The 11,537-nt window shown below is 57.1% G+C and overlaps 1 protein-coding gene across 1 annotated transcript; it reads right to left on the bottom strand.

Annotated features, from left to right (window-relative positions):
• Positions 1-1,661: 1,661 nt before the first annotated feature.
• usp54a (ubiquitin specific peptidase 54a) lies at positions 1,662-11,444 on the bottom strand. Its single transcript, XM_067235686.1, is given in 17 exon segments — positions 1,662-2,693; positions 3,140-3,434; positions 4,221-4,361; positions 4,466-4,587; positions 4,744-5,708; positions 6,320-6,542; positions 8,052-8,171; positions 9,217-9,271; positions 9,273-9,388; positions 9,863-9,975; positions 10,129-10,409; positions 10,411-10,496; positions 10,499-10,722; positions 10,724-10,769; positions 11,204-11,276; positions 11,278-11,381; positions 11,435-11,444. Coding segments are annotated over 17 exon segments (3,615 nt in total). The 3' UTR covers positions 1,662-2,052.
• Positions 11,445-11,537: the final 93 nt, after the last annotated feature.

The following is an 11,537-nucleotide window of genomic DNA, read 5'->3' as shown; positions in this document are numbered from 1 at the left end:
GGGCCCTACAGTACCAAAAAAACAACATATTTTCATATTCTGCTCGTTTTGAGCACTGTGTAACAACTTTATTGCAAAAATACATGGTCCATCTGCTAGCACAGCATTTACAAACAAAACAAAAAGTCAATTCAGCTTTCTTTTACCGTGAAAACCAATTTCCTAGCATTGGAGAGCTTCAATGCTACAATAATCTGTACAATCATTTACACTGTCCAAATGTCGCAGTCGTGCTATTTAAAGGATTATGGACATTGTATGCATTCTTCTGTTCTACTGTCAATCCACTAGGGGGTGGTGTTGCATGTTTGTATACAGACTACAATAAGCTGTACTTTTCATATTAATGTCTTACTAAAGTGGCACTCTTTGGTAAAGTACTTGTATGACAATCCTTTTATATTTCAGTTTTATAATCTATCTATTTTAGCATAGAGGAGCAACACTCATACCAGGTGAATTGCACAGTAGGTGTGCATCAGTTAAATACTATATGGTTTTTATGCAGTTGTTGTATCTTAAGAACAAACTCTTTCCTTTTTTTCATTCTCATATTCCTTAAGTTATGTCTACAGTGTAGAAAAATACGTCCAAATATCCCCAAAACTAAATCAGAAATATTTTAAGCAAAACATTAAGTTGTTTCCTTTAACAAACTTCACTGTAATTTGAAATCCAATATTTGATGGTTATTTACAACCATTATATTGGCCAGAACTGAGGCACAGCTGCACACTGTCATCCCAAACCCCAAAAAATGACAGAATCTCAAAAATGAACCTATTATCTATCTCCTTTGTAAATAGACCAGAAATAATCAAATAGAGCTAGTACTCTACGACCAAGTTTCCAAAATGATTAGTTAAACCCCGTTGCATTGAAAGCTTGGCATGTGCTTTGTAAAATATTCTAAACGTATGCACTAGTTTCTAAACTTATAGAAATGCCCACTCTATGGAATGTCCGCTGACATCACTTCCTGTCCGTGTGTAAACCTCTGATGTACCTTCCAGGTGGACAGGATGACCATCCTCTGAACTTGTGTTTATCTTCTAGTACAAAAATATGCTAGCATTGAGCATCCCCCAGAACAATGGGAGAAATGTCAATAGACTTACAACTGCAAAAGATAAAATGTTGAACACTTATGAAGTGCACTAAACGTGTTTGACACAGTTTAGTAAATTCACTGCACTAAGAAAAAAAGACAGATCACTTGTATATATTTCTCTTAATATTGTACACCAAGTCAAGCGATTCCCTTTTAATGTATATTTCCATTGAAGACCATGCTTAACCAGTCGCAAGGCTGCCATAAAGCATAGAGAAAGTTCTAGAGTATTTTAGCACAGGGCTCTCTAAATGAGAGATACATAGATCCGTACTACAAGACAGCAGTTAGTTACCAAATAATGCTAACTAGCTAGTTCATAGAAATGATAAAAGTACAGCAGGTCTATTGCAGATTATATTTACAGGTCAAACAGGTTAAATTGGTTAGATAATTTAAGGACTACTTACCCTAGAAAAAATAAATACAGTAGTACAGTAACTAAAGAAATCTTAGTTCCAAGTGTGACCCCAAAGAGTCGGTTCTCTTCTTCCATCCAAAGCAGTGTACAGAGTGAGGCTGCAACATTACAAAACAACCATTTCTGTCTTGTAACGATTTCAAAGTATTCACGATTTTCCTTTTTGTTTCGCATCTGGGAGTTTTTCCATCTCTTTTAAAACTCTTTAGTCCTGATCCAAAACGCTGCCTCCACCCTTCAGTCTCATCTGAGCCGTGTGCAACCGGAGGACTGGGAACTGCTCCCATCGGCCCTGACGCTATGACAGGTGTTGCAGTCGTGAAGACATTCATTAAAATCAGAGGTTTGTGACGACTGAGACTACGTGCTAGTCTTTGAGTCTTGTGTGTGTGTGTGTTTTCACCTCAGGCCTTTGTGCAGACCCAGCGAACTGGGGGGGGTGGAGGTGAGGGGGTGTTTGGGGAGGGAGGTGTGTACGGGGGGGGGGGGAGAGACAGCGTGTTGACCAGGCCGGGCTGGATCAGCTGGCGTGGCGAAAGCGTGCCATGTACGCCCCGCAGGCCTGGCAGTAGTGGCGCGACGGCTCGCTGGGCAGCTGTTGGCACAGGGAGCAGAGCTGGGCGCCGCCGTAGAGGGCGCGCTGCGCTCTGACGGGCGGGCATTCGGACCTCTGGGCGGGCTGGCGGAAAGGGTGGGCCTCCCGGACAGACGTGGGCGGAGCCACCCTGCAGGTAGGGGTCCTCCAGTCGCCCTCGGGGGGCACGTCCAGGCGGAGGGGCTGCGCCGGGGTCTCCCCGGGCAGCCGGCGGGGATGGTGGGACGGGGCGGGCAGGTGGTGGTGGGGCGGGGGCATGGTGCCGTTGGGCCTGCCCGGCTGCCTGTACAACCCGTTGGCGGTGCCAGGCTTGGAGGCGGAGCGGCGGGGGTGGGCTAGGGTGGTGTAGCCAGGGTCGGGCCGGCTCCAGAGGCCGCCGGAGGGGCCAGCGGGGCCGGGGCCCTCCCTGGGCCGGGGGAGGGAGGTGGAGGAGGAGCCGTTCGCCCTGCGAGGTGCCCGGGGCAGAGTGCCGTAGCTCAGCGCAACACTGTGGTAGTTGTTTTCACGGGGGAGAGCTTCACCCCGGTCAAACATAGCCAGAAACTGCTGGGCCTTCTGGGGATCTCCTGCGGAGGGGGGGGGGAGGAAGGACCATTAGGACACAGCGGGGGGCACGGCTGAGATGGAACATGTTAAACAGGGCGTTAAGTCTGGGAGTGACTGTTCTCCATGATGTTGCTATGACATTACCTTAGCAACATAGGTTACCTTCGTCCAAGGTTTGTTCGCTATTTAGTTTACTTTATGCCGCTACATTAATCCCCATGGGGCTAAGTGTCAGGTAAAATAACGCTTTCAGTATACAATCAGTTACTGCTGATGTGCCCTGAACCCCACATGCAGAGACGATGAGAGCCATGAGAGAGAGAGAGGGAGAGAGAGAGGGACAGTGAGTGTATGGCTCTCCACCGCCCACGCTCCCTGTGGCTTACCAGGAAAGCAACCAGAAGCCTTCAGACTACTGTGGGTGGTGGTGGAGGAGGGGGATGGAGGAGGGGCGGGCGATGGTTACCTGAGCGTCCCCAAGCGGACGGCCCTGCGCTGGGGGGCCGCGATGCCTGCTGAAGGGGGTGCTGTGATGATGGCGGTGGTGGTGGTGGTGCTGAGGCTAGGGCGGGGGGGACATAGTGGTGTTGGTGGTGGTTGTGGGGAAAGGGGTGGGACTGGGGGGAGGTGGGGGGAGGAGGGTAGCGAGCGGTGGAGGAGGAGGAGGGGAGGTGCAGGGAGGAGGTGCTGGGGCGCCGGGAGGAGGAGGAGGCGCTGACTCGGGGATCAGCATGCTTTGGTGTCCTGGTTACATGGGGCTCCTTGGTGTGAGAGAGAGAGAGAGAGAGAGAGAGAGAGAGAGAGAGAGAGAGAGAGAGAGAGAGTGTGGAGCACCGCAGGGTGAGAGAACCAAGCGAGTCAGGGAGGAGGAGGAGGAGGGGAGAGAGATGAGTTAAAACACAAGTGGACAAGGGATGACCGACTTCCGACAAGTCTGCAACAGAGACTCCACGACAAGGGGAACATAAAGATGAACAAAATAATGCACTCAGGACGAATGTACCTCACCATCTCCCCCCTTCCGATGCAAACGTGCCCTGCGATGCCCCTTCGCTCCTCAGCCGGCAAATTCGAGCCGAACGCGAGGTTAAAGGCTTAATGGAGGAACTAAATCATTGCTAAAACATTTATAGATTGGCCTCGGGCAGTTTTCCCTGCTGAGCGAAACGCGCGGGGCGCCGCACGGCCGAACAGTTGCACCGAGCGACCACCAGATGGCGGTGTGGCACTGTGGATGAGGTCGGGAGGGAGGGTGAAGGGATGTGGGAGGGGGGGTTGATGTATTGATGTGCTTGAGGAAGGAAACACATACAGGCAGGCGCTGAGCCCCGCTGACAGCTGTGGCCTTTCCCAGTCGGGACAGTCAGGTTCGTCACTCTTTGTTTAGCGAGCGCCTGTGCACATTAAGGAAGCGCTGCGGGTGTGTTTGTGGCCGCACGCGCTGAATGGGCGTTTGTTTGTTTTTTCGGCGCTCATCCTGAGGTGGTTTCTAAACGGGATGTAGTGGTCTGATGTGGAGCACAAGCGTGCGTGCGTGTCACACTCACAAAGCTGCGTGACGGGGCGAGGTGCTCGGATCGGCCCCCGATGACGGTGCCGCTGAGACTGCGGGCGATGCGCCGCAGGTTCTCGGCGCTGTAGCTCTCGTCGTCCGCCACGGAGCGCTCGCTGGGCCCTCCGGACGCGGGCTGCGGACACGTGCACGGGGTTAACACAGCCACACACGCGCGCGCGCACACACACTCGTGATGAAAACCCGCGGGGTGAGACCCACGCTAGCACACGGGCTGACCTTGGGGTGTGGCGTGGGGCCGCTGGCGTAGCTTGGCGTTCTGTAGGCGTATCTCTCGATCTCGGCTGTGGGGGTCTTGGAGCGGCCAGGGGCGGCCAGGCCAGAGAGGATCTTCCTGGCAGCTACACACACACACACACACACTTCTGTAAGAGCTACCGAAAAGTCCCAACACACAACTTTTCAAATAGACATAGATGAACCCTGTTTTCCAAGACAGAGATCCCTGGTGAACGCAGGCCAAACTGGGTTAGGGTTAGGGGGGGGGGGACACCTACGTGTTTTGCTGCCGGGCTGGGGGCTGACTCCTCGCGAAGCCCGCGGCATGCTGGAAGCCTGCAAGCTGGCCTGGTACAGAGAATCCAGCTCCGACAGCTCCTCGTTGGGCGATCCGCTCCCCACGCAGCCAGTGGCATGCTGGGAGTTGTAGTACCGGGTCACGTTCTCTGCCCAGCGCTCCACGGGTATGGGTGCTCCTTGACTGTAGTCGACCGGGGAAGGAGAGGGGGTCCGTAGCGGCGGGCTGGGGGGAGGCAGGGCGCCGTGGAGGGGGGGGTCCGTGGGGGGGAAGAGAGGTGAGTCGCTGGGCCTATCCAGGCTCCAGCACGACCAGTTGCGCACGGGGGCGGGAGGGGGCAGGCCCGGCCTGGAGGCGGAGCTAGAGGCAGGGAGGGTGTGGTTCTGAGATGGGGGCGGCGGCTGGGCGGAGCCCAGGGAGGACTGCCGGAAGTAGGGCACCTCCTTGTTCGGAAGCCCACTCTCGTCTTGGCCACGGCCGAGAGGGGAGGAGGACCCAGAGGGGGGGCGCGGGGCGGGGGGCGTCTGGGACGGCGGGGGGCTGTGCCAGTGGGAGGGAGAGGGGGCCCTGTGGCGGTCGGGCAGATGGTGGGCCGCCTGGCCCTCGTTGGGGCCGTGTTCCCAGGCGTCCACAGACAGGCTGGGGAGGGAGGCGTGGTTGACGTTGTGGAGGGGAGTCCCTCTGGAGCAGGCGCTCTGGGACCAGTGCTGCCTCCCCTCCGGACCGTAGCCGCCCGGCCAGTCCCTGCCGTCCCCTGTGGGAGACCCCGTAGGACGAGGGCTCGCGGGGGCGGCGTCGTGGCTCTGGGCGTCAGGGAGCGAGTATGCGCTTAGGGGGAGGGGCTTGACATGGAGAGGTGAAGGCGGGCCTTGGGCTGCATCCTGGTTGGCTGGCGGTTCCTCCTCTGTGTCCGTCAACAGTACTTGGACCGAGACAGGCTGTTTACTGGAGAGGAGGAGAGGAGCCCAAGTTACACGCTGACTCACACGCTAGCACATGCTGTTTACATCTGAAATGGGTGCGCGCGTGTATGTGCATGTGTATGTGAGTGTACGAGTGACTGTGCGTGCGAGGGTGTGCTTCATCAGTCCCCTGAAAGAGATGGGTGTCACTCTGGCTTTTCCATCCCCCCCTTGTGTGAGCGGACCTTGCGACCCCCCCCCCCCCCCAAAGAGAGCTCACGGCGAACACCAACTTGTGCTATTCTGGTCTACGCAGCAGCAACCACTAAGCTGTGGGGCTCCCTGACAGCACCTCGGACCACGAAACACAGTTCCTGTTAACGCTTAAATAGGAGAGGCGCTCTCGCACGCCCCGAAAAACAGGTGAAGCCGAACGTCTGGGCCCTAAGCGGGAAGAGGACCTCATCCGCATCCTGCTATTTTTCGGACGAGCCCTACAGCGTGGGCTCAACGCGCTCTGCGGGGATTCGACTGAACGTGGAGCGGAGCTCCATAAGTGAGCAGGGAGGGGGGAGCGTCCGTGGAAGAGGCTCTCATCCAGGCCCCCGGGGGCTCTGGGGGGAGCAGTAGGGAGAGAGAGGGGGGGTGGTATACCTGGGTGCTCCCTGGGGACAGGGGGGGCAGGGCGGCTCCTGCTCCTCCTCTGCGCGCCGCGCGGCCGCAGCTCTGCGCTCCGGCTGCAGCGCCGCGCTCTCCTGCTGCATGCGCTGCTGCAGGCCCCGGGCTCTCCTCATGCACTTGTGCAGGCGGGCCTCAGCCACGGTCCTGCTATGAGTGTTAGCCCCATCGCCCTCATGCATGGGAAGCCTGAGTTTAGCTACAGTCGCACAAAGAAATTTAAGGAAAGGGGGGGGGGGGGGGGGGAGAAAGAAAAGCCCCAAAAAAAGAAAGGAGGGGAGGGGGGCAGAGCAGATAAGAGAAAACAAAGGAAAAGAAAATGCAGAAAATAAAGAGCTGAGTTATGGGGGAGGCATGCGATAAAAACACACTTTGCTCAAAATGTAAATCATAGATTAGACTGTTGGAGTGATGGACGGTGGTGAGGGGGAGAGGGAGGGGTACAAACAAGCCAACACTGGGTAAGTATCATGGAGGTTGTGTGTGTGTGTGTGTGTGTTACACAGAGATGAACACAGGCCTTAGACAAATTAAGATCCACAGTGACAATATATTTCGTTTTAGCAAAATGGTAAATCATAAGAGTTAAAATATTAAATTAATTCATTAAAATGGATTATGTCAAGCCAAACAAACTCAAATAAAAGTTCTAAAGCTGAGCTCTTGCCTTGGTGCAATTTATGTCTCAGATATTCTCAATAAATTTTCTGATGTGCTGTTTGAGTCCAATTCTGGGCGTGAAGCGCAAGCTGAATCTTTCAAAAGTTCCGATGTTATTTGTCATGTTCAATTTGACTAGCTGTAGATCTTAAAAGGCAGGATCAAGGAAGCGGGTTTGTGAGACAGGGTTTACTGGGGTGCCTGACAAGGGAAACACTGTGTTAGTGTGTGTGTGTGTGTGTGTAAGAGAGAAAGAGATGGTGTGTGTGAGCATTCCTCCAAGAAAAACTCTGGGGTGTCAGACCACGACTCACATTCAGACTGGAAGACGCCTTTGACAAACAATTAAACCGTGAAGGTCATATCAACACAGTCTAATAAAGATGAAAAAAACAAGGACACCTACACACACACACACACACACACACCACTGAGACACACTTGGCCATGTTGACATAACAGAGCCCACACAGTCATAAATAAGGTCTTCGGAGAGTCTTCCAAGCTCCTGTTGTCATAGCGTCCTCCCTGACCACTCCCACTCTGCCCTGGTGGCCCGGTAACCATGGTGACGGGGTAAACACCCCAGGCCTGGTGCCAGCGTCAGAGACAGGTGGGTGTGCACAGGACGGAACAGTCCGAGCTAATGTTTACAGACTCTCTGTAATCTGTGTCCCCCGGTAACTCCTGTAGGTTGTGTTTGCGGTTACCACGGTTTCCGTTTACCCCCAAAATAAGTACAAATGGTAGTCGGACCCAGAACAGTGGGGGGGTTGTAACGGAAGTACACCCTGACGTCAGTGTCGACCTGGTCAGGGGGTTTGAAGAAGGCCACACGCACCGCCTCGCCTGTCTGGCATGCGTACGTCGTGTGTGGAAAGGCAGGACGAACACGCCACATCCACAGACACACAAGGGTGACGCCGAGCGCTAGCAACGCGCGTGTGTGCGTGCGTGTGCTGGCGGCAGGCAGGCAGAGTGGTGGTGGAGTCGAGGGGGGGTGGGGGCAGGTTAGAGGGGGGGGGAGGAGGGGGTGGGGGCTACTTACACACGGCCTCGGTCACCACAGAGAGCGCTGCGGCCACCTCTCCCGCCTGCTCCAGGCGCACCGACTGGTCGAGCAGCAGCTCGGCGTCCGACACACACCGCTCCAAGCTGTCCCCTTTGCCTGCGCCACACACACGCACGCACACGCACGCAGGCATGAAGCATGAGCACAGATGCACACGCGCGCGCAGACACACAAAGCAAAGCTGTTTGAAATGCGCCACAGGAGCTCCCGGAAACCAGTGGCATTTACAGATCATCATGTCATTTTCACGAGCCCTCTCCGAGACTAATGGCTTTGCTTCGCGGGCCTTTGGGGTCGAGCAGCTTACCAAAACTGGACAACCGGCTACTGATACAAACACACACCCTGTACGGGAGCTACTGTATAAACACCCCCCACACACACACACGCACGCACGCACACACACTCGCTCTTTATCCCATCCTCTCGTGAACTGATGCTGTGACCACCCCCGCCCCCCCGCCCCCCCTCCCCCCTCCCCCCCCCCCCCCCCCCCCCTCCCTGCTCTTTCTCGCTGGCCCGCTCTGTCCGGCGGCCAGTGTGGAGCCAGTGAATGAGGAAGCTTCCTATTGTGTGCGGGGGGACAATGCTCCTTTCAGGGGTGGCTGCGGCGGGGGGGGGCCCCATTAGGAGGGCCCACGCGGGGCGCTGCGGAACAGCTGCAGCCTCAACACCCGGGTGACCCCACCCCCCGGACCTGGGGCCGGCCTGCTTCCCACACGCACACTCCCTACTGTATGGTACATCTCCCTGGTGGATTGTACCGGGCTGTTCTGGGTTGGTATGCTACGAGCCCCCTGGGCTTGGTGGGCCTTGGTAAGTTAAGGGTGAAGGGTGGGGGTAGGTTACATGCTGGTGTTGGTAGACGAATTAGCTTCGTGTTGGGGCTTTGTAACTACTGGGAGCTCTACATGGGATCTGTGGACCGCTTCAAACTGCAGAGGCCTGGGATAGAGGGTGAGGCCCGGGGCAGGGAATGAGGTCTGGGGGGCAGGGGATGAGGTCGGGGGGGCAGGGGATGAGGTCGGGGGGGCAGGGGACGAGGTCGGGGGGGCAGGGGACGAGGTCGGGGGGGCAGGGGATGAGGTCGGGGGGGCAGGGGACGAGGTCGGGGGGGCAGGGGACGAGGCCTGGGTCTTACCCTGGCTCTGCAGCTCGTCCAGGTCCATGAACTTGCTGGGTCTGGGGTTGAAGCCCCATGGCCGCCTCCTTCTCCTTCTCCTTCCTCCTCTGGACCTCCTGCTCCCGCGCCCTGCGGGCCACCTCCTCCTGCAGCTCGTCCAGCTCGCTGCGGCCCTCACCCGCTGCAACGCACACACACACACGGAGAGAGAGCAACACGGTAAATGTCGACATAAGGGTCCATTTACTGTTTGATGTCTCTCGGGAGCGGAGTGTGGTGGTGATGAGGTTTGACGGGTGGGTTTCATCATACAGCGCGCCCCGCGTCCCCAGATGGGGGGGGGGGGGGATTAACATAAGCAAACTGCTCAAACCTCAAAGCCCTTGGTGTAACTGCGTTATGCACATACACTGACAGACTGTGATATGGGAAATGAGTACACACAGATACACACACACACACACACACACACACACACACACCAAACACTATTCAAACATGACTTTGACAATGAGAGGATCCCCTAACGGGATAGGAATAAATAAAAGGATTCAGGCCGCACACATTGTGGTAGACACTATGCTACACGCACACACACACACACACACACACACACACACACACACGCATCAACAGTCCGACCTACCTAAGCTTGTGTGGCTGTTGCCCCTGCGGGAGGCCTTGACGTCCTGGAGAAGAGCAGAGCTGCTTTTGGACTTGGGCACCGTCCGCCATGACGGCCCCGAACCGGACGGCTTCTTCATCCCAGGGTCCCTGGACCAGGACACGAGGGAGGGAAGGGGGGGGGGGGTCACGTGAGGGGCATGCAAACCTGGTGTCCCTACTTACTGTCTGTGTAAATGGACAGAAACATACATGTGTGTGTGTGTGTGTGTGATCACCTGTGCTGCGCGCTGTGCGTTGGAGCCCTCTCCCAGCGGCATGTCCAGACTGACGGGACTGTTGCTGTTCCTCTCGCTGCTCTCATAGCCGCTCTCCATCCTCTGGATCAGCCTGGGGGGGCTGCTGCTCCCCGCCACCCCCCCCCGGCCCCGGGGGGCGGGCAGGGTCCAGGACGACGCCATGCTGATCAGGCGGGGCCTTCTTCTCCAGGCCCGTTGCCGACCCCGTGGGGCCCCTCGGCGGGGGGCCCCGCAGTCCTCGGGGAGGGAGGCCCCCAGCGGGCTGTAGCCCACCTGCCGGCGCCTCTCCCCGGGTGAAGATGCTGTCGATGTTGAGGGCCTCCCTCCGGGGCCTCCAGGCCGGCCGGGTAGCGGCCCCCGGACGAGCTGGACTTGGGACTCGCTGCTGGTGCTCTCCGCCTCCCAGTCGTGGGTCCCGGCGGCGGCGGCCGAGGGCGGGGAGGCGCCTGGGGGGTGGGCGGCGGAGGCGGCGGCGGCGGGCCCCCCCCGCCTGGGGGAGGGTGGGTGGAGCCCGAGCCGGAGGAGGAGGAGGAGGAGAGGGGCCCGGCTGTGGATGATGTTGCTCATGGTCTCCCTCAGGTCCCGGAGGCGGCTGGAGGAGGCTTTGGGGAGGGGCGCGCGGAGCCTGCTGCTCCTTCAGAGTCTCGCCTGGAAGCGAGAGGGGAGAGGAGTGAGAGGCGCACGCAGGAGGTGGGGAGAGAGGGCGGGGGGGAGATAAAAGGCGTTAGGAGGGTGACGATGCAGCTTAATGAGAGAGGCGGGGTTAAACCCAGGAGGATGGATGTGCGACGTCAAAGCCTGGCTGTTCTCATACTAGACCCAGATAAACATGAGAAGAAATACGCGTCATCACGTCCTTGTCACAAATGTCACTAGCCCCCTCCCACACACACACATACTTGTGGCATTTAAGCTAACTATAAAAAGGACCTTGCACTGCTATGGCAACTAGAGGATACAGCCTTCACAACGCTGGATTTACACAGAAGACACGCTTGCGATTGGTGCCGAGACCCCCCCCCCCCCGCCCCCTCCCGCCCTCGGTACCGCCGTTGTGATTGGTCGAGCCCGTGTGAGCGTACCCTCGCTGTGGTAACCTGCCGACGAGGCCTCGTCGCCCCGGGAGCCGCGGCTCTTCTCCTCAGAGCGCCGCGGGGCGGCTAGAGCTCCGCCTCCTGTCCCCGGCCCCGCCCTTCCTGTCCCCTGGCCCGCTCTTCCTCAGAGAGTGGCGCTGCACTGGCTCACTGTCCGTCACTTGGCCTTAGCGGTGAGAAGCATGGGGGGGGGGGGGGGGGGGGGACATGATCACTGACCGCTCCACATGGTCACAACATGCAAGACAGGATGGCATATTCCATGACAAACATGACCGGGTGGAGCCTAATCCAATATGGACACCGAGCAGTTAAGTGTTAA

The sequence above is a fragment of the Osmerus mordax genome, chromosome 5 (genome assembly GCF_038355195.1).
Source record: "Osmerus mordax isolate fOsmMor3 chromosome 5, fOsmMor3.pri, whole genome shotgun sequence".
Lineage (NCBI taxonomy): Eukaryota > Metazoa > Chordata > Actinopteri > Osmeriformes > Osmeridae > Osmerus > Osmerus mordax.
Note: the sequence above shows the minus strand (reverse complement) of the source record. Positions and strands in the feature narration are given on the sequence as shown.